At 43.1% G+C, this 23071-nt stretch overlaps 1 protein-coding gene across 3 annotated transcripts in view; it reads left to right on the plus strand.

The window, feature by feature from the left end:
• atrnl1a (attractin-like 1a) overlaps nt 1–23071 on the plus strand; it is a 225085-nt gene that overhangs the window by 195522 nt on the left and 6492 nt on the right. For 2 of the 3 annotated variants that reach the window (XM_078288841.1, XM_078288840.1), the window contains one exon: nt 15241–15355. In XM_078288841.1, the coding sequence (XP_078144967.1) occupies nt 15241–15355 (115 nt within the window). Of the gene's footprint in view, nt 1–9400; nt 9413–15240; nt 15356–23071 lie in introns of all 3 variants that reach the window. The other variant, XM_078288842.1, reaches the window with a different exon arrangement.

A 23071-nucleotide genomic window follows, 5' to 3' on the forward strand; every position in this document is an offset into this window, starting at 1 on the left:
GACACAAAGAATGAAGAGAGAGACAGACAAGAAAGGATGGAAATAGAGAGACTGACAGAAAGAATATGGAAGAGAGAGAGAGAGAGAGAAAAGCAGGAAGGATGGGAACAGACACAAAGAATGAAGAGAGAGACAGACAAGAAAGGATGGAAATAGAGAGACTGACAGAAAGAATATGGAAGTGAGAGAGAGAGAGAGAAAAGCAGGAAGGATGGAAACAGAGAGACAAAGAATGAAGAGAGACAGAAGAAAGGATGGAAATAGAGAGACTGACAGAAAGAATATGGAAGTGAGCGAGAGAGAGAGAGAGAGAAAAGCAGGAAGGATGGAAACAGAGACAAAGAATGAAGAGAGAGACAGAAGAAAGGATGGAAATAGAGAGACTGACAAAGAATATGGAAGTGAGAGAGAGAGAGAGAAAAGCAGGAAGGATGGAAACAGAGAGACAAAGGATGAAGAGAGAGACAGACAAGAAAGGATGGAAATAGAGAGACTGACAGAAAGAATATGGAAGAGAGAGAGAGAGAGAAAAGCAGGAAGGACGGAAACAGAGGGACAAAGGATGAAGAGAGAGACAGACAAGAAAGGATGGAAATAGAGAGACTGACAGAAAGAATATGGAAGTGAGAGAGAGAGAGAGAGAGAAAAGCAGGAAGGATGGAAACAGAGAGACAAAGGATGAAGAGAGAGACAGACAAGAAAGGATGGAAATAGAGAGACTGACAAAGAATATGGAAGTGAGAGAGAGAGAGAGAGATAGAAAAGCAGGAAGGATGGAAACAGACACAAAGAATGAAGAGAGAGACAGACAAGAAAGGATGGAAATAGAGAGACTGACAAAGAATATGGAAGTGAGAGAGAGAGAGAGAGAGAGAAAAGCAGGAAGGATAGAAACAGAGGGACAAAGGATGAAGAGAGAGACAGACAAGAAAGGATGGAAATAGAGAGACTGACAGAAAGAATATGGAAGTGAGAGAGAGAGAGAAAAGCAGGAAGGATGGAAACAGAGGGACAAAGGATGAAGAGAGAGACAGACAGACAGAAAGGATGGAAATAGAGAGACTGACAGAAAGAATATGGAAGTGAGAGAGAGAGAGAGAGAGAGAGAGAGAGAAAAGCAAGAAGGATGGAAACAGAGAGACTGACAGAAAGAATATGGAAGTGAGAGAGAGAGAGAGAGAGAAAAGCAGGAAGGATGGAAACAGAGAGACAAAGAATGAAGAGAGAGACAGACAAGAAAGGATGGAAATAGAGAGACTGACAAAGAATATGGAAGTGAGAGAGAGAGAGAGAGAGAGAGAGAGAGAAAAGCAGGAAGGATGGAAACAGAGGGACAAAGGATGAAGAGACAGAAAGAAAGGATGGAGAGCAACAGCGACGGCCGGATGAGAAGTGGAGACTCTCTCTGTGTGTGTGTGTGTGTGTGTGTGTGTGTGTGTGTGTGTGAGGCAGCAGAATCTATAGACAGATTAACACTCTAATAGATGAACATTGTGAATAATTTGCTGTACTGGTGCATCCAGCCTCTTGGAGCGGGAGGCTGATTCAACATGGCACTCAGTCGGAATCCCACAGTGGGAGCCTTCAAACGCCGCTAAGCGATTCGCTTGACAAGCAGCCGACTCCGTTCCCACCAACACAGAGTGTGATTCAGAGCCACCGACTCCCAGCGGTGCAGCTTCAAGCCAGTGTGGTTCTCTGTTGCTGCTGCTGTGTGTGTGTGTGTGTGTGTGTGTGTGTGTGTGTGTGTGTGTGTGTGTAACGAAAAAAGAAGCAGCTCAAATATCATCACCTGATTCTTCCCCCCAGATTCGTTTCTTCTCTTCTCTCTCTCTCTCTCTCTCGCTTCGCTTTCCCTCGTCTCTCTCTCGCATCACCTCTCCTTCTCCTGCCCTCCACCCGTCCGCACTCCTCCTCCTCTTTTGCTCTCCTCCCCCCTTGTTCTCATCCTCTCGTCTCTGCCGCTTCGCTGTTCACTCCGTTCCTCCGCTCATCCCTGCTACTGCGCTCTCCTCGCATCTGCTCGTTTGAGCTTCTCTTCTCTTCTCTTCTCTTCTCTTCTCTTCTCTTCTCTTCTCTTCTCTTCTCCTCTGTTCTCTCCTCTTTTCTGCTCTGCTCTATTATCTTGTCTCCTCTTCTGTTCTCTCCTCTTCTCTCTTCTTCTCTTCTCTGTTCTTCTCTGATCTGTTCTCTTCTCTCCTCTGTTCTCTCCTCTTGTCTGCTCTGCTCTATTATCTTCTCTTCTGTTCTGTTCTCCTCTGTTTTCTCTCCTCTCCTCTTTCTCTTCTCTCCTCTTCTCTTCTCTTCTCTTCTCTTCTCTTCTCTTCTCTTCTCTTCTCTTCTCTTCTTTTCTCTTCTCTTCTCTTCTCTTCTCTCCTCTCGTCATGTTGTATGCTCTGTTGTTTTTTTAGCTTCCCTCCCGTCTTTTCCTCTTGTCTCCCCTCCCGAACAGCAGCTGCCTCAGCAAAACCACTGTGTGTGTGGCGTGTGTGTGTGTGTGTGTGTGTGTGTGTGTGTGTGTTTTCGGATTCCCAAACTGAAACTAAGCGTGGAAGTGCCAGGGAAAAGCTGCACGACAAACGTGCAGGAGGTTGTCACAGTGACAAGAGCGTCCGCTCTGCAGGGCCTGTTTGTAGCTGACAATATACAGGTGTTCATGTGATGTGAGGCGCACCTTTTATGGAGAGGAGAAGAGGAGGGTGGAGATGAGAGGAGAGGGTCAAAGAGGAAGGGGAAAAAAGGGAGAGGAGAGGAGGGGAGAAGAGAAGGAGGGGGAAAGAAAGCGAGTTGAGAGGAGGGTGTAAAGGAGACAAGCGGAGAGAAACGAAGAGAACATTAGGATACAATAAGAGAGGAGGGGAAAGAAGAAGAAGAGGAGGACGAGGCATGCCATATCTTCTGTTGGATCTCTCTGATTCTCGGGATAAAGGCAGCACTTTGCACCGGAAAATCTCCCTTCACTCTGAAAGCTCGAAGGGATTTTCTTTTTTTCACCGTTTCACCCTCTCCTCAGGCTATGAGCAGAATCCAGACGTAAATGGCAAACTCTTTCTTATTCAGGAAAAAAAAAAAAAAAAAAAAAAAGACAGCTCCTTGTCCTTAAAAACCTGGGCAGATTCTGCTAAGGCATATGCGTTCCTTTTGAGATGAGATGTGCTTGTATCAGGAGCAGAGAAATGCCAAATGACAAAAGGAACACCCCCCCCCCCCCCCCCCCCCCATAGGTCAGCATGCTCTAAAGGTCAGAGGTCATGAGCGGTGTGCAGTGTTACACAACCAGTGGGTCGGGAAAAGTTCTGACAAATTTGCAAGGAAAGAACAAGTTTAACTGGGAATATTGTCCCAAACTGATGGATGTGTTGAAAATTACACATTTTTAAGAGTGTTCTTTTTCATCTGTGTCTTTTGTGTGTTTTTCTCACTCATGGGAAGGAAAAGTGAGAAAAGACTTGCTTTCTCCATTGGGATTTTCATATAAAAGCATTAAACACGACAGTGAGTTCATCTCCATATAATAACAATATCCCTTTATTGATTGCAATTACTTGCTGCTTAAGATGAAATTGAGTTTTTACAACGTTGTTTTGTGATGAGCTTTATTGCAGGTTGTAGTTTATAACCGTATCACTCCAAAAAATGACTGTTTTAGTAAAGTTCATACAGTTAATAATTCACGTGAAATTCTTTTGTATTTGTCAGTAAGTCAGGAAGACAGCACATAAATACTTTGCTTTGTTTTGTCTTTACTTTGCTAGTTGTTATCTATTTGTAGCGAAGATATTCAATGGATTTCAGAATTAACGTTACCAGTGCTGTCAGTGGGAGGCCAACTGTGTACAAGTGTGTCTCAGTGCAACAAGCGAGGGGATGACGGTTACATTGTGGATTAAACACTTTGAGGACAGCTGTTTTTAACAGCGTTGATTGCAAGCTTGGGAATATTAAGGCTTGTTCACTTCACTGCTAACTTTTTGCAAATTACTTGCTTTTGCAGCAGTAGACTGTAACATTAATAAATCGGTAACCCACACCTGCCAACCTGCTGCCTGCCAACCAGCTGTTATTTTACCTTTGTGTGCCAAATCAATGTGAATAAATACTGCATCTATAAACACAGAACTGTTTTTCTGGGTCTGTTGTGACTAATAGGTTTGTATGGGAAAATGAATGAGTGGGTGGACATTTAAAATGAACCAGCCTTGAAGGGTGTTATCCCTTTTGTCTATACAGCGTCATTGGAAGTAAAAACTTAAAAGCGACAAGCTGGCCAGCAGCCTTGTTACCCAGCCGGATAAGGTGAATTATTCCTCTCCTTTTCCTAGTTTGTGTTTGTGTGGATTGTGTCCAGGGGAATGTGTGGCGCTGACCTTTACTGAGTATGAGGAGGCTGTGCGTCTGCCTAAGGCATGTACAGCTACTTCCTGCTAACCTCTATGGTCTTTGCTATGGACACACGGCGGTGGTGTTAGCCTAGAGGTTGGAGAGGTGGGCTTGTGTCTGGAAGGTCACCGGTTTGAATCCCTGGACCAGCTGTGAAAATCCAGTAGGGGAAAGTGAATGAGAAGCATTCTCCTCTTAAAGTCCCCATGAAATGAAAGTATCTTTAATGGTGACCTCATGCTGCACTAGTCGGCGTAAATACAAATTCCAACCAATGAAACCATCACAGATTTTCCCGCTCCCATTAAATAAAACCGCTTTTCTCTCCTTGACTGATATTCAATTGGTTTAGACTTTTGAATGATCCCTCACTGTGTTTTGTCCCGCCCCAGCATCCTGTTTCAACAGGGAATACATCAAATCAAGGAAATAAAGATGCCATTTCAAGGCAAGGCACTTAACCCCCAGCTGCTCAGCGGCCGGCAGTAGAGGACTGTGCACTGATTGCATGTAACTGTGTGAAAGTGAAGCAGGACATTGCAGGAAAAATGCACACATTCTCAGTCAAATTTCTCTGGATAAATAAAGGTAAAAAAAAATGCTGATCACACACGAGACGTGATACAGATATGCACACACATGCATGAACGTGCACTGAACACATGCACACACACACTGATTAGATTCCCACGCATGCATGTATTCAGACACACACGGGCACAAACCCTTAAATGCAATAATAGTGATACTATGACTTGTTGCCACTTCAAATAGGACAGGTTGGGCAAGAGGTCGACGGCTCGTCAAATGTGCTCTCGCATGCATGCACACGCGCACACGAATGCACACACACACACACAAACACACACACATACTCTCTCTTGCTCTCTGATCAGCACCATTTCCTCCCAATCCTCCAGACTCCCCACGGAGGAGAGAGACAGCGAGAGACAGACAGAGAGAGAGAAGGAGATGGAAAGGGGGGTTGGATGGAGAGAGGATTGGACACGACAATTTTCTGCCCCGCGGGGGTGGACATGCGTGGCTGGTCTAATCGGTTAAGCAGGGCAGGACAGGAGGGCACTCTCCACACCTCAGGGGTCAGAGTGTGTTGGTGTGTTTGTGTATGTGTGTGTGTGTGTGTGTGTGCGTGTGTGTGTAGGACGTGTACGAACCAGAGGCCAGTTGGCGTTACAGCATGTTCAAAGCCCCTTCAGTCCGGCATCAAGCCCTTTGTGTCAGTTTAAAGCCACTTAAAATGCCACCAGGGAGGAAGAAGAAAGAGAGGGAGCGAGAGAAAGGAAGAGAGACAGAGAGAGGGAGAAAGAGAAAGAGAGAGAGATCATTTGTGACCAAAAGTAACCTCCAAACGTTTTTTTTCCTAAAAGTAATAATTCTTCAACATCCTTGTAAAACCTTATTATTTTTATTTATTTTAATTTAAAAGGTGAAGACTTTCATATCAACTGTTTAAATTTTCATGCCAGATTGGCGCCACTTTAAGCAAGATTTCATCGCCTTAAACAGAGTACTATTTTAGGTTTCGCACCCAGACAATCAGCGTGACAAAGAACCTGCTGCCTATTGAGTCTCTGCCTGGGGCTTTTGTTGATATGAACAAAGATAGGACAAGAATCATTTCAAGAGAGCAGAGATGCACCTGATATCTGAGTTCATATTCTGGTGGCTGTAGTATTCCCAGGCTGTAAAAAAAAAAAAGAGAGCTTTATGTAAGTGCTCTTTGACTCGTAGCTTAATCTAGCGGTGTGTGTGTGTGTGTATGTCGTTCTCGTGTAGGCTAAGGCTGTAAGAAGCCGCTATCCAGTGGTTCTTATTCAAGGCCGCTGCAATGTCTGTTCAGCCTTCTGTTTATATTGTCAGTGGAAAGAGAAAGTGGGAGAGAGAGTGAGCGAGAGGAACGGGGGGGGGAGAGTGTATGCGACAGACAAAAAAGAGATATATAGCAAGAGAGAGAGACAGGCAGATAAATGGAGAGACAGAGAGAGGAGGACATTAAAAGGAGGAGATATAGGGTGAGAGTGATGGAGGTAACGGGAAAGACGGGAGAGGCTTGACAGTGAGGATTGTAAGGGAAAACGAGAGGAAAGTGAAGAGAAAATGTGGAGTGGAGGAAACGAGAAAAGGGGAAGATTTGGGAGGAGAGGAATGGAGGGAGAAGATGGAGATGTGTGTGTGTGTGTGTGTGTGTGTGTGTCAGTCAGAACATACACACATGCATGCATCATCTGATTTGAGTTTGGAGTCATCACACTATCATGCACAATTCTGTGTGTCTGATCTACCCAGATTTTCAAATTATACTGTAATATAATTAGTGTTTATTTTGTTTTATTTTCCTGTATCAAGTGATGGGAGTCACTCATGAGGCTCACTACTCTGTGGCGACTCCCAGATATATCTTTCGGGGGCGCAGGTTTAGCCTTGAGGAAATCTTGCACTCAAGTATTGTCTTTTTTAAACAAATGTGGACTTGCTGATGCAGGGATTGTGTCCTGCATCTGCCTTCTATCACTCTCTTAGACCCCTTTGGCTGGGCTATCTCACAGCTACATATTGAATATTTCCTTTTACCGACTCCTTGTTGGCAAGCAAATGGATATTAAATATTGACTCTACATCATTTATAGGAATACAGGAACAGATTAAATTGTGGTGGTCCAGTGCATCTCGAATCTTTAGACTGCTCAGGCTGATCCTAATATATTTTTGGGGGGGGCTAGGTTGAGATACTGTTTTTTCATCTCGCAAAGGGGGAATTCCTCTTTTTGTTGGCCGGCTCCTGGATCAGGTAGAGGTTAAGTATCTTGCTCAAGGAAACTTTGACTGGAACAGTAAAACCTCACTAGGGATCGAAGCCCTCTGGTTGGGGTACGACTTCACCGACCGCTAAGCCATCCTGCAAACAAATATCTGTCTGACCCGTCTAACCAAATTTCTGCCTTGCCAGCTTTCTGTCTAACCTTGCTTCTTCGCTCTCTCTGCTCTATTCTCTGCTCCCCCTTTCTTTCCATCTTCCTTTTCTCCTCTCTTGCTCATTTCTACTCTTCGGTTTGCCTTCTTTTCTTTGTCTCTTTATCCTTGGGCTGCTGCTCAGAAGCTTCTCCGTCTGTCTTTTCATATGTTGATGTGTGTTCTTGGAGTGATGCCTTGACATTTTAAAATTTTTGTGTTATTTTTTCTTCACTAGTGGCAATATTAAGGTTTTGCAGTTTTCCTTTAGGTTGTCAGGACTTGTTAGCTGAATGAGTTTTGTTTTTGGTTATTTAAAAGTGCCAACAGAGAAACTTTCCCTCCACGCTGTGACAAGTGTTGGGTGAGAAAAGTCACTGATTAGAATTCACAATGTCAAAGTACTCAAATGCAGTTGATTGAATGGTGAAGTGCTGCTTGTGGAGCGGCCTGGTATCTGTGTCCACATGAGGGCTCGCTGCCACTTTGATTACCTGAGGCTGGAGCATTTCACCTTAACCTCCTTCTCCAAACCCAAGGATCTATCAAAGGGCTCAGTCACCCGGAAAGGAAAGCAGATGTGCTATTGAAGGGTGGTAATGGTGCAATGCAAGAGGAAGCAAGGGAGGAAGGGGGAAAGAGGGCCGGAGGGAAAGAGGGAGGAATGGAATGGAGGATGGGGGATGGACTATAGCTGCTTGATTTGTTACTTTAAAATGAAATCATTTACTGATTACCTGCTTGAAATTTTAACAGGTATACTGTTCGCAAATCCTTCAAAAACTCAAACTAATTTCATTTTACTTTAAACATTTTTGGATTACATAATCTCCCCTGAAAATAGGCAGTTAGACTCTATAAAAAGACTATTCAAAGACTATAATTGTGGTGTTATTGTCATCTACAGCCAGTATCAACCATTATTTCAAGATCTACAGACTTAATCCTTAGTAATCCAACAAATAATCTTTTTTTTTAAGTTAAGTTTTTAAGCAGCTGTAACAGATTGTAGTTAACACATTTTGAAACGAGATTACTGTAATCACATTGTATGTAATTGTTCACTCTTTAACCCTGGCTACAAACAATGACCCTCATTGGTTTAAACAATAAACCTCACTCTTTTTTTAGACTTGGTGGCATTTTTTTAAATGCCTGACTGGCCAGGAAGCAGTTGCAGTACTTATTTGGTTGATTGGCTAAGTATTTTGCAGTTTACCACAAATGATTCTCCTCTACTGCATCCAGAACAGAAATTCAATGAAAGCCGATGGGGGCAACAGCAACAGAGCCAAGAGAAAAGAGCAGCTATTTCAGAGGAAGATAAACCTTTGTCTCAATTTCCTCTGGCCTCAGACAATTTAGCTATCATGCTGCTCTAGCAATACCCCCCACCTATAAGTCCTGCTCAATTGACCACTTTGCTCATCCCAGGGACAAACTGGGCTGCAACAGACTGTTTGTCTGAGAGAGAGGAGAGGAGAAGAGATGAGTGCAGGAGACAAAATGAGAGGAGAAGGGGAGGAAAAAGGTGGGGAGGAGGGGGAAGATGAGGAGAAGGGAGGAGAGAAGATGTGAAGAGAGATGAAAGGGGGAGAGAGGTGAGATTGATGCTACGTTGAATGACCGAGCTTCCCCTCTCCTTTCTCTCTCTTCTCCCTCTTATTCTCTCTAGATAAAAAGAGAAACAGAAAGAGAAGAAATGGACTCGAAAGAAGGTTGCGGTGTAAAGTGACCTTGTCCATGTTTTCTCTCTGTCAGTTTGTTGTGCTTTCGGTTACTTTAAAAAAAAATTTGAAGAGTGAAAAATGTTTTTCCTTTCGTCTGAATCCTTTCTTGTTGCTTCAAAGAATCTCTGCTGTACTTGAGGACAGTTATATAAGACACAGCCGCTCAGCCTATAGCCACACATTCTGTTCTCACACGAAACTGTGTTGTGCCAGAATTCCATCCTGGTGTTTGTTTGTTTGTTTGTTTGTTTTTTGTTAGGACATAATGCATTATGTTCTTTTTTTTCTTTTTTCTCTTTTTATAGACATACGGAAAGCAGGGAGGGTTACATGCATAGAGGGACTGCAACACAGAATCAATCAATCAATCAATCAATCAATTAATCAATCAATCAATCTACTATCAAAACAGTAAATATAAAGGCTAATTGTTCTTGTTATCACAGAGATTTTTCATGCAATGATCAATTGGATTTTTTAGGTTATGATTATGAGCGCTTAAACTTAGAAAGTGATTATGTAAATTTGCATTTAAGTGATACATTTCATAAAATAATAATAAAAAGTACAATTTAAATGCCTTTTAAAAATCCTGTTATAAATTCAGAAATGTATTCATCTTAAAGACAGAATAATGAATGGAATTATTAAATGATACATTTAATCAACATTTGATATTTGTACATTTTTTTGAATCTTTTTTATTCATTGTGCGGTTTAAATGTGAATTTAATTAATCACTTTATTCATTTTTAAAAAGCAATATCTATTAATGAATCAATAACAATTAATCACTGGAAAAGTCTATAAAAATCAGTTTGGCATAGTAGAGGCTCCACAGATAGAAACCACACAATCAAACAACTACGTAAAAAAAAAAAAGTAGTTACATTTGATTAGACTAACATTAAAGTAATAATGTGCCACATCCCTATCGTCAATAATGCTTTCAACCATTATCCAGTTCATAAAAGCTTTTACATTTGCTGTTCTAAACACCCGGTGTTGGGTATTGTAGATCTTTCCTGGGAAAAATCCTCTGGCACACAGGAGTTACAGGTTGTTTGGAAGAAATAGAAGAAGAACTGTGTAGTTAGCATGAGCAGCGATAGCCACCATGGATGAAGAAGAAAAGAAGAAAAGAAGAAAAGAGCGGCACCTACAGAAACTCAAACATCATCAACAGAAACTCCAAAGAAAGAAACGTCATAGTACTGGTCACCATAGATGTCGTCACAACAACAACAAAAAAAAACATGCATGTTACCTTTTTTAAAGTCTTTAAAAAAACAGATCACTCTGTATTATTCCCACAGTGTTGTACAGAATGAAGTGCCTAAATTGCCAATATTCATACTCGGTATCGGCAAGTAGCCAATTTAAACATTGCGCTCGGTCAGCAAAAACTGGTGTCTGTGCTTAAGTGGCACTTGAAATATAAAACGAGCCAAAGAAAGAGAGAGAGAGAGAGAGAGAGAGAGAGAGACCTTAATCTGTCTCCAATGCTCTGCCTAGGTCGGGACCCCTGTTCTATTCTGCTGTACTTAGTGGCCATCGGCTGAGAAAGCTTTTATGCTGGGCAGACAGCTCAGCAGGATTTTACCATAGTCCTAAATGGGCACCTGGACTCCTCCCACCTCGCTCTCGCTATCTATTCACCCCTCGCTTTTGATTCTGTTTCTTTCTACCTCACTCTGATCCCTCTCTCTTTATTATCACACTTCTGCTCTCCCTCTCTCTCTCTGTCTCTCTCTCTCTCTCTCTCTCTCTCCCTCTCTCACTTACTGTGATTAGGTTGGGAAAGGAGCCAGAGAAAGCTCTTACAGTCGTCGCAACACTTTGGCTCTGCTTCATCATTTACACACATACTGTACATTCGCTCACATGAATAGTTGCACACACACACACACACACACACACACACACACACACACACACACACACATTCTCTCTCTCTCTTACCCCCAAACACCAATGCACACAGTTGAATGCTGGTGCACACACACAGACACACACACATACAGACACACACACACACACACTCTAACACTTCCATTTCTGTGGTGTTGGAGGTGTCATTTCACTAAGCAGCCTATTAATGAGTATAGGAACGGGCCAGTGTGTGATGCATGGTGGGATAGCCTGGGGAGGGGCTGCTCACACAACCCTGTCACACAGATTATCACTGCTAATGGATCTGCACACACACTGATTAGTGCTTCAACCTGTGTGTGTGTGTGTGTGTGTGTGTGTGTGTGTGTGTGTGTGTGTGTGTGTGTGCTGCCCAGTGGAGGCAACAGGTGGGATAATCAAATGTGTCTGGTGTACGTGTGTGTGTGTGTGTGTGTGTGTGTGTGTGTGTGTGGTGTGTGGCGATGTTGAAGGAAATGACAAGTGTATGGTCCATTACTGTAACTGACTAGTAATTTCCTGAAGGAAATAAATTCTTAGGCCAGTCAACATAAAAGTGAGTGTGTGTGTGTTCTCACACACACTCCTTGATCAAAGGAGCTAGTGGATTGTAACTATACACACAAACACACATACACACACACACACACACGCACACACACTGAAGTGCATACAAACCTGTTAGACAGATGTTTAGAGGAAAATCGCTGTGAAGTGGGAACCTATTCAGAGAGCTTAAACTATAAGCCTCCAGGAAATAGACGTGTGTGTGTGTGTGTGTGTGTGTGTGTGTAGGTGTGTGTGTGTGTGTGTATGTGTGTGTGTATGCAAATGTCTAGGATGTCTGTGTATGTCTCTGTGTGTCTAAGTGTGTGTGTTTGACAATAACAAAGATAATTTACGCTACATATTCCCATAGCACCTGTTACTCTTCTTTCCTCATCTATCTCTCTCTCCCATTCATTCTCTCCTTCCTCTCTCCACCAGAGAAATCAGGAACAGAACAACTCTGATGACTAATTGTTTTGTTTTTCTGTATATAATCTCAATCAGTAGCGAGAGTGCTAGCTTGTTAATAGGAAGTTCTAGTTACAGTGTCATTGAGTGTGTGTGTGTGTGTGTGTGTGTGTGTGTGTGTGTGTGTGTGTGTGTGTGTGCGTGTGTTTGTGTGTTCTCCTCTCTGGCTAGTTAGTAGGGAATTCATCATTCCCTGACACTCTGAAACGCTAAACAAACAGAGGAGCCTCTAGCCTCTAATTATGCTGTACGCTCCAGCACTTAAACCTATTAGCACCGGAGGGGATGTTTGTGTGTGTGTGTGTGTGTGTGTGTGTGTGCGGGTGTTCGTGTTTGTGTCCGTCTTTCTCTCTCTCCGTCTCTGTGTTTGTACCAAGGTGGTCTTCGTATTGCTGTGGTGTGTTTGGTTGATAACGACTTTGATAGCAGCCCTACTGTGTTGATGTGTCTTCTAATTACACTGTGTGTGTGTGTGTGTGTGTGTGTGTGTGTGTGTGTGCTGGGTGGGTGGTAACTGTCCTGTATTGTTGTACTGTCTGATTAGCTGTGCAGCTTTAAAGCTAAAGTTCAATTCTACAGTTGATTTTAAGTCCTTGGAAATGAAGGTCGCTCTGACTAATTAAATGTTTGGACAGCCTTTTTTTGTTGTTGTTGTTGCTGTGAACCTTTATTTATTCACAGTAATTATTGAGCACATATGGTCTTTTCCAGTAACACCCTGCTTCACAGTTACACAGTTAGACACAGTCACGCCTGTCTTCCCAGTACAACCACAGTCTTCCACTGTTGGCCTTGATCAGCTCTGTTAATGCAAGCGGTTAAGAGTCTTGCTCATGCACTCCTAAACAGTAGAAGTTGAGGAAAAGGGTTTGGAGCATTATATGTTCACTTTTCCTCACTCACAAGGATTTTCCCATCCTGTCTGTGGATTCAAACCAGTGACCCTCCTACCACTGCTCCATATGCTGAAATAGATACACACAACACCTACAGATACAGCTACCTGGCTAGTGTTGCCATTAGTCTCTATTTAATAATAATAATAATAATAAGATTTATTTGTATAGCACCTTTCATACACAGCATGCAGTGCTTTACATCAGTAGAAGGCAGATAAAAAACAGATAAAAAGATTAAATACATACACATACAGTATTCTGTTCAATTTTTGGTTTTGTTCTGTTCTTTTGTTTTATTCAGTTTTGTTCTGTTATCTTTTGTATTTTGATGCGTTTTATATTCATAGCCAGGTAAGCCCTGGTGAAATATATTCTCTTTCTGCTGTATGTCCAACTGCTTTGTTCTGATCTTTTATGTCAAGTAAAGATTCCCACCGTATGAATGACATTTGAGTCTTACGATAAGCACGTGCATGGACCGCTTTGACCATCACTCCTCTGAAGAAGTAGAGGAGGAAGGGAAAGTGAATAAAGGAGACAATGAAGAAAAAGGAAGAAAAAAAACATGGAGTGATTCGGGAGATGGTGAATATGTGTGTGGTTGTAAAATAAAGCTATGAAGATGGAGAGTTTGTGTGTGTGTGCGTGTGTGTGTGTGTCACATCCCTCCAGACCACAGTAATAAACAGGGTCCATCCCTCTGACCTCTGTGGTACGGTGTGGCGGAAGGGTCAATTCTGATCGATAACTCAATACCTCTCCGTCTCTCCGTGTTGTGTATTAAGACTTGATGAAAGGAAATACTATCTGAAGCATTAGACAGTACATTGAGACACATGATACACACTGAGCTCCATCAGTACTGGATATAGACCACTACACAATGCTAGATCTTTTGGATTAAAGAAGCACTTTATGTGCATGGTCACCTCATGTCTGGGTACCAAAAGCTAGACTTTGCATTTCATAAAACACTGTGTCATTATGTCATTATGTCATTATGCATGAAGTATGGGTGACAGGGTGGTTGAGAGAAACCGTCCCTCACCAGGGGAACCTGGGTTGGAAAGCATCTGCTCTGCTGAAGTATCTTTGAGCAAGACACTGAATCCCTACTAGCTCCACATGCACTGTTCTGTAGCTGAACCTGACCTCTGACCTCCCTGGAGGAAGCAAAGTGAATATTGAATTTATCTGCAGAGATCCATAAACTGTCACATATATACACACATGATTGTAAGTCGCTTTGAACAAAAGCGTCTGCTAAATGACATAATGTAATGTAATGTAAAGAGATTGTTGTCATCATCAGCATTTGCAATTTTCTGAGGAAAAACATCTCCACATTTTTCACTTAATAAGAAGCTCAATCCATCTCTGGTTTGCTCCCTATTAGATTTCAGACCTTCCTCTTGGGAAGTTGAGACAATAGACGAGAAGAGAGCAGCAGAAAGAGAAAGAGGAGGGAGGGACAGATTGAGGGTAATTTATGGATATAAATGAGGAGGCCTGTGACTATGTACTCTGGGACTGTCTCAAAACATGAAGTAGAATGGATGTGATGGCTACTGTACAAACACACACATGCACGTCCACGCGTACACACACACACACACACACACGGCAGCTTACCCGTCAATGTAGCCCGGCGTTCTCTCTCTAGGTGTCCTTCCTATCCATCTCCATCAGCTAGACATCAGGTGGAGCTCCACAGGCTGCCACTTAGCCTGCTTCCCCCCGCTGGAGGCCTTGATCCTGGGGGAGCTGGTGTCAGGAGCCTGGGTGGGGGGGCTGGAGCTCTCCGGGTGTTTGGGGGTGTGTTGTTCCGTTCTCCAGACAGACAGGCTAAGTGAAAGAACGTTTGCTCCATTAGCCTGCAGTGGCAGTGATAGGGACTTGTACTCACATATACACACACACACACACACACACACACACACAAACAAACACACACACACACACACACACACACTGACCTGCCAGTGTAGTCACCTATCTGGTATGGCATTGTCTGAGAGGGTAAATGATAATAATGAATGAATATTGTTTTCCTTTTTCTTTTCTTTTCCATTCTATTCTATTCTATTCTAAATGTGGTTTTACTCTATGCTGTTTGACTGAATATTCTATTCTATTCTATTCTAGCACCACTTTTAAATGCATCTTATTTACTTCTTTTCTGTCCAGCGTACAAACAATGACTAAGATGGATGCAGGTTTACTCATTATGTACTTATTTTATTCTCTTCCCTTGTGTGTGTGTGTGTGTGTGTGTGTGTGTGTGTGTGTGTGTGTGTGTGTTTATGTGTGTGTGTGTGTGTGTGTGTAAACAGGGGGTGCCTAAGCCCATAGCCATGGAGCCATGTTGGGGGAGCAGAGCGGGCGTTCTGACGGTGCTGCTGTGTCTGCCCAGAGTCCCGTCTGGAATACCTCCACCAGGACAGTCTGGTAGGACACACACTCACACACACACACACTCACATATGTGTGTGTGTGTGTAGGTTGTTGAGGGTTTCTCTGTGCATTTGGCATATATTGTCCAGTAATGGTGCGCTCACACTATTCCGCTTTTTTTATAGAAAAAGCGCTGCCTCAACTGTATTTTGTGCTGATAATTTGAAAAGGCGGGTCGCGCATAATGACCAGCTGCAGTAGCTGCCACTATCAGCAAACAGTATGCATGTCCAACTGTCAGACACTTACCAGAAACTCCACAACGCAGCTAATGTGCTTCATAAGGACTCTTTATGATCAGAGTTACACCTACCAACTTTCCTACCACTACTTTCTCCATTTTCATTCTGATTGTTGTTGTTGTAAACTGTCAGCTGCCTCTGTACCATGAAACCCCACCTCTTGTCTGTTGTGATTGGTTGGCTCGCAAAAATGCAGTCTCATTTTGAACTGTTCTTAGCAGAAGACAGTGGCTCGGCTCTGCCTAAAAAGATGCCAGATGTAGTGCCTTTTCAAAGAGGCTGCTTCCCAAATGGCTTGCGGCCATTTCCCATAATCATTCATGTAAAAAAGGCCCTGTCAGTTTGAAAAAAGTGGCATAGTGTGAACACGCCCTAAGATTTTGATGGCATCCGAATCATCTTTGAAAGAGTCTTGGCAAGGCAGGTCAGCTCAGACAGTTCTGTAACCAAAAGGTCACAGGTTCAGTCATGTCTCCTGTCATAGTTAAGCAAAGATATTGAACCCCTTCCTGTTCGCTCATTGTACGTTTCTCTGAATAACAGTATCAGCTAAATGCCTAAAATGTAAATGTGAAATGTAAATGTAGGGGCTGTGAGCCAGCAGAGGCGTACCCCAGGCTCATGATTTCCTCTGAGCTCAGGCGAAGCTCAGTCTCTCTCAGCTTCTAAGCCAGGGAGCTGTGGAAGTTTGCCCTTAGCTCAGCTGTCTTGAGCCAGGTACTGTAGATCTGCCTGTTACTGCACTTCTGCATATGGCAGGGGGGAGGCACTGCCATGTGGTGTTCGTCTCCAGTCGTGTAATGGTTATTCCAGCACTCTGCACCTCTCACGGCACAAGTAATCGGGACTTATCCATAATGTTTTGCGTTGTTTCTGCTGCTGGAACAGTGCGTTGGTTATTGGGAGAGCTTTCTGAGAACAGAGAGAAGTTGTCATTCTCACTGGCCTAGCAAGCACCATGCACCCCAATCCACATCTTGTTGTTTTAATATAGATCTACCTACTGCTTTTGATGTGTAACTTACCAGCCTGCTTGTAGGGGTTTTGTAGGAAATTCCTGAGAACTCCCATACTAGACCAAATAGAAGCACAAAGCAGGTCATTAGGGCAATTGCTCTCTTTTTTTATTTATCCCTATTTAATCGGGTCAAAGAGCGACCTGGCCAGAAAAGCAGCATCATGACAAACATAACAGTTGCAGTCACATAAAAGAGAGAACAAAGTAAAATGTTCGAAATATTGTCACGACCGTCTCTAATTTCACACCAATGTCTTGTATTAATGAGAAAAACTTAAACGTGGCACCTTTTTAAGAAGGGCCCATGTGGTTAAACCTGCCTGGATTTTGCTCCAGCACTTGCTGTTGGATCAATTGTTCCCCTCAATGAGTCATCCTGACTTTCCACAGTCTGAGGGGAGCTCATGTTGCTGCTATAGACGGACGATATGTGATATCCCCCAGTCGCTCGAACCGCCGCGCGGCTGCTGTAGAAATCTCCGAGAAGACAGCCATCTTAACAACACTTCCTCACAGGCTGGACCAAGACCTCGGGTTTTATGCACTGTCAGCACAAGGCCAATCTGTCTCTCTCTCTCCAGCTCATCTTCCACCTCGGTCGACCCCTCTTTCCCTCTCTCTCTCACACACACACACCCACACATTCAAGACTTCTCTCTCTTTCTCTATGTTTCCCCCTTTCCCTCTCTCCTGCAGATTTCTGGGAGAGTGCTGTCAGTCAGTCTGTTGCAAGTTTTAGTCTAGTCTTAATAAAGTGGACTGTATGTAACAGGAGCAGGTGTGAAAAGCCCCCGTTCCTCTCGGCAGGAAGCAAAACCTTCAGGATCTGAAGTAAATGACGGAGGAGAGGATAAGAGCAGAGGGGAAATGAAGCACTTTGCAAAGGCGGCAGCTTTCTTGTGCGAGAAAGAGCTACTTGTTGGTACTTCAATGGAAGCCTTTTAAACCTGAAAACTGCTACCTTAGAGTGGGAGGGAGAGAAGTATGAGGTGTGTGTGCGTGAGCAACAGAAAGAGTGGGTAAGAAAGAGAAAGGGAAAGCATTGCTACCCTCAGAGATAATTGTAGCGATAAAAAGCTCTCTATAGAAGAGAGCAGTAACAAGTGCATTAGGAGCAGATCAGCAAGACCAGCAAGCCACTGTTGGAAGTGTGTAAGAAACTGTGTGGAAATACGACTCAGGTAATCTTTACTTTATTTTAAGCCCATATTTCTTAGTCACAAAGTTCACAGTTTGCCTTTCAATGTGAACACTGATGTATTGTAGTTCTCAGTGGCTTTGCATCTATAGATTTCATCAGCTTATGCTTAGAAAAAGGCCATAGAAAGTTTGGATTTGATTGGTGCTGGGAACTTAGGACCAGGTCTAGACTCAGTAGGCAGTTTATTAGGTGCAACCATATTCACAAAAAATGGATCATGGCTGTGGTTTGCTACATCAGGCCAGCAGACAGACATCGAGAGATTCAGTTACAGTTCAATTGAATATTAAAAATGGGCAAGTCGAGCAACTTTTAGCGCGATATGATGGTTAGTGCCAAGTGCGTCAGTTCCAGTATCTCAAAAGTATCTCACTTTCTGCTGAACTGCATGGCTGAACTACACTTAGGGGGTGTGAAAAACCTTGTAAAACTTTGTTTCACAGCATAGCACCGTTCAACATGCTGTAAATTCTTCACTTATTCTCTGGTGTAGCTGCAAGATACATCGTTTTGTAAGTCTGATTTTGCTCTTACATAAGGTATTAAAAAAACAACAGCGTAGATCCTTGTTGGGTCTGTAAGTGCTGATTTTACAGCCGCTGTCACATTGTTTTTTCTGGAGCATTTTAGCAAATACCTTGTCTGGTAGCTTGTCGTAAATATTACTTTGTGTGGATTTTAGAGGCGTTTGCCATTCCAGTGAGGTGTAAAGCTTCCTCTTGGGATTGATCTCTCTCCAGTGTCAAACACACAGATTCTGTGCTTGTGCATTAAACCAAATGTGTAGCAAAAAATGGAAGATTTAACAGAGGAATCATTTATTTTGTATTCAGCACCTTTTACAGAAGTCCAGCACTGCAATTATAGAGACTTATAGAGACTATTAGACTTCCCTGCCGATCAAACCAATTGATAAACACACTTAAGTCACTGAAAGACAGTACTTTTACTCTGCTACATGGACGCTGTTTTTTCACAGTGGATTTTACCATTTTACAGTAGCTTATCACTGCAGTACCAAAGTCATTTGCAGGAACTTGGAGCCAATGAGAAGCTAGTCACTCATTATCAGGTTGGTCTCTGGGGGAGGTCTTGGCCCTGTTCTTGTTTTCCTCATCAAATGCATGACATCAATATCACTTTTGCCAGTGCTTGAAGCCTGGGAAAGATGGCAGACTGTGTGTATGTGTGTGTGTGTGTGTGTGTGTGTGTGTGTGTGTGTGTGTGTGTGTGTGTGTGTGTGTGTGTTTAGAGATCAGAGAGTTCAGTCATGATCACAGTGCTCACACACACAAACGCATACATCCAACCACGTAAACACACATGATACAGCTTCACATTACGCAAAACCGACCAAGGAATAGATAAAAGTCTTGGACTAAACTCGCCCACCCGTCCCCATCCCCGCTCTTTTCTCATTCCTCCCTCCATCCTCCCACCCCTCCACTCCCCAGAGAGACTCCCCTCGTGGGGTCAGACAGCATTCCTCCATTGATGTGAGCGCGTGCGAAAGTGAAGTCACTGCGGGCTAGCTCCGCCCACCCTCAGTGGGAGACACTTCAAGAGGAATCCTCGATGAGCGCGCCTATTTTAGCTCTCCTTGCCTCGCTCTCTCTCACTTTTCGCTCTTTGTTTTCCTCCGTGTCCTCCTTTGCTCCGCTCCCCTGAGGCGTTACCATTAACTGACCCCCTTTATATGTGGGAGAGGGAGAGAGAGAGAGAGAGAGAGAGAGAGAGAGAGAGAGAGGGAGAGAATCCACCAATGTTGGCTTGTGAAGTGGAGAAAAAACAGCCAGTATCTCCTTGAAACGGAAGAATTTACAGTTTTTGAGTTGCCAATTCCTTGCCCCTTATATTTCTCTCTCTCTCGCTCTCTCTCTCTCTCTCTCTCTCTCTCTCTCTCTCTCTCTCTCTCTCTCTCTCTCACATTCTCACTTTGTCTGTCTCTATCTAGTAATTTTCCTCTCAGGTCTCAGACTGAAAGTATGGGATTCTAGGATTAAAGCATACTTCATATCTAGAAGCAGTATAGGTGTGTGTGTGTGTGTGTGTGTGTGTGTGTGTGTGTGTGTGTTTTCGCGCTCTGTGAGAAGGATTTAACACAGTTTGGAGTGTCTGTAAGCTTGTCTGCCTCCCATCTCCAGCTGCTTTATGATGGCCGTGCTGAGATCAGCTCCTGGTGCTGGGAGCGGCCTGGGACACTGCGACCACGGAGTAAATTATGACTGATTTTTTACTAACGCTCCAAAACACATTTTGCTGGCACATGCCGGAGAGTCAGGTAGCACATGCCATATGTTAACAGTGTGGTGGGTTTGAAACACCCTCTCAGCCTTTGCCACATGTCATCACCCTGACTTTCTAGCATCTTTCCTTTCACTCTCCACTGTCGCCATGACGTAAAACCGCCTTAGAAATGTTTTCGGAAAATAAAAAGCAAAACAAAAAGAGCAGGTTTGTGCTCAAACGCTCACCGGTTGGGTTGAAAATTGGAAAATGGAGAGCTAGTAAGTTAGTATCTGTTTACAGGTACGACACATATGCTCTTGTCAAATGCTCAATGGGCAAAAGTTAAAGGAAAATTTGATCCTTGGATACTTACTGTTATATATATATCATCAATCTGTGATGATCATTGCTTTCCAGGAGTTATTTTGTTATTTAGTGTTATAATTAACTTTTTTGGCGTACCCAAAAAATATCTAAAATGTTAGAATATTGAAGTCAATTTGGGCCCTGAGGCAGACTGAAATGAATGCCTTTTTTATTGAAATTGACAAATTCCTTTTCTCACAGTGTCTTACACAAAATAGGTATTATTCTCTATTGTATATATATATATATATATATACACACATAACCATTACCATGGTCACCACCAGTTTTCCTCAACTCTTTTTGGACATGTGAGGTTTCTGAGAGACAATGGCAGGACTGGCCTTGGGGGTGAGCTGATGGGAGCACATAGTAAGCACAAGTAGATATTAATCAGTTTCATCTAACTACTATGCCGGTGTAAATGGCACTAAAGCTCACGATTAGTGCCATTTACAACAGATTTCCATTGTTATTCAAAGCATGTTGTAGGTTACTGTATTCCATTAATATCTGCCATTTGTCTAAGCGCTGAGTCTTTCTCAAACACTTTGTTTTTCTCTCTCTCTCTCCACAGGCTAGACTGTGTGATGAGATTACAAGCTGTAGGAGTAGGGGAGGTCTCTAAGCCCTTGTATGGCTTTGGCTTCACTCTGATCTGGCGAGACAGAAACACACTCGCATAAAAACGCTCTCAAGAACACACTCAGACAGCTCTGTTTAAAGCCCCTACATGAAGAATATTTACTTAATATATAATTTCATTTTAGTAGCAGAGTATAACGGCTGTAGAAAAATGGGACCATCGAAAGAAGATTGTTGTATTCATTGTGTGGTTTTCTATGTGTTTATTCTATGTGTACTCAAATATGATTTCCCACTAATTGTGCAGGATTGACTTAAACAGGAAGTGCCTCAGTCTACTTGTTTGCAGGGAACAAATACATAGACAAGTCCAGATGCTGTACAGTCGCCTAGCTAGATGTGCAGCATCAACTGTTGCTGTTGAAGTTGCTGCAGTGCTGGAATAAAAAGAATAACCTCATCATTCACCAATGAGGAAGAATAGATCCACTTTATTATACTGTATTGCTATTCAGTATCATTCAATATCACAACATGCAGCCTGTTTGCTACAATGTTTCGTAGCAAACAGGCTACTAATGCTTTGTTATTATTGGCCAAACTTAATAAATTCCACACCTGTAACGCAAAACTGCTTTGCTAGCTCAATGTAGTTGTAGCTAAAATATTTGCCAGCAAAAAATATTTTTTTGTCACGCATAGATTAACCAGTGCGCAAGCGCAAGCACAGACATTGCCAGACTGTAACAGCGGGCGAGCGAGCATCACTCAATAGGTGGTGAGAGAGTGCCATTTCGCTAGCATTGGGCATACTTAATAAATTCCACACCTGTTATGCAAAACTGATTTGATAGCTAGTTGTGACTAGAATATTTGGCATTGAAACATATTCTTTTTGTCACACATATACTACAGTGGTCACTGCATCGTCACTGCAGTCGCAAAGCTTAGCAAGACTGTAACAGCGGGAGAGCGAGCATCACTCAGTATGAGGTGAGAGAGCGCTGTCTGACTGGCTGATCCACTGACTGACTTGAATTTCGCTCCTGATGAACACAAAATAACTTGTATCCTTACGCAGGTTTATTCCAGTTTCATTATTCAGTTTGCATTATGACAGTTTTACATCACTTTTTCTGTACACAGATTCATATTCTTCTAGTCATAGTCTTCTCTCTGTAGTCTGCGGGGGGGGGGGGGGGGGGGGGGGGTGGCGGGTAGTAACGAGTCATCCTTGAGACAGTGATGTGAAAAACTACCACTAAGGCACTCAAGGTGTCACCAAAATCATCAAGCTTCAAATTCTGCTGGTTGCAGCTTTAGAGTTCAAATAAAAAAAAAGCAACAAAAAATCAAATAATGCCATAAAAATCTTTTTTGGCTCAATAATTCACCCAGGCCGCTGACATACTGCTTTTACCCGAGCTGACATTTGGTGTCAGCCAAATTGTGCCGGACAGCTCACACATGCTGCCTGCCTCCAGGAGTGACTCACACAGCACAGGAACAGCTCGACCAATGACTGACTGATTCAAAGTCACAGTGGCCTGACATGATGGGCAGCGCGAGAGGAAAAGACGAGAGTCGGGAAGAGTGACACAGAGAGAGAGAGAGAGAGAGAGAGAGAGGGACGGAAACAATCCTCCACTCCTCCATCTCCCTCTCTGTTCCCCCCTACAGCCACCGGTTCTCTTTCTCTCCTTCTGTTTCTCCCCGTCAGTTTTACCTCCTTTGTGCTGCGCCTTCTGCAACTGCAGTTGTTTCATTGTTTCATTTGAAATGGGACTCAATCAGTGCTATTAATGGATTACCGGGCTGCACATAAGCACATTCTCTGTTTGGTGCAGCGGTGTTGTTGAGGATGGAGAAAAGAGAGCGAGGCCGTGGGATAGATTCACTTCTCAGCCTCTCTTCTTAGCTTAGATAGCGGGTCAATAGAGACTTGAGGCACAGCAGCATTCACAGCCTTACTGTGCTAATCTGCCTATTCAGCAACAGAGACAGACCCGGGAATATCAGAGACAGAGGAAAAGAGGGGAAATAGAAACGAGAGACAGGTATACAGTAGC

The sequence above is a fragment of the Centroberyx gerrardi genome, chromosome 15 (genome assembly GCF_048128805.1).
Source record: "Centroberyx gerrardi isolate f3 chromosome 15, fCenGer3.hap1.cur.20231027, whole genome shotgun sequence".
NCBI classification, from domain to species: domain Eukaryota; kingdom Metazoa; phylum Chordata; class Actinopteri; order Beryciformes; family Berycidae; genus Centroberyx; species Centroberyx gerrardi.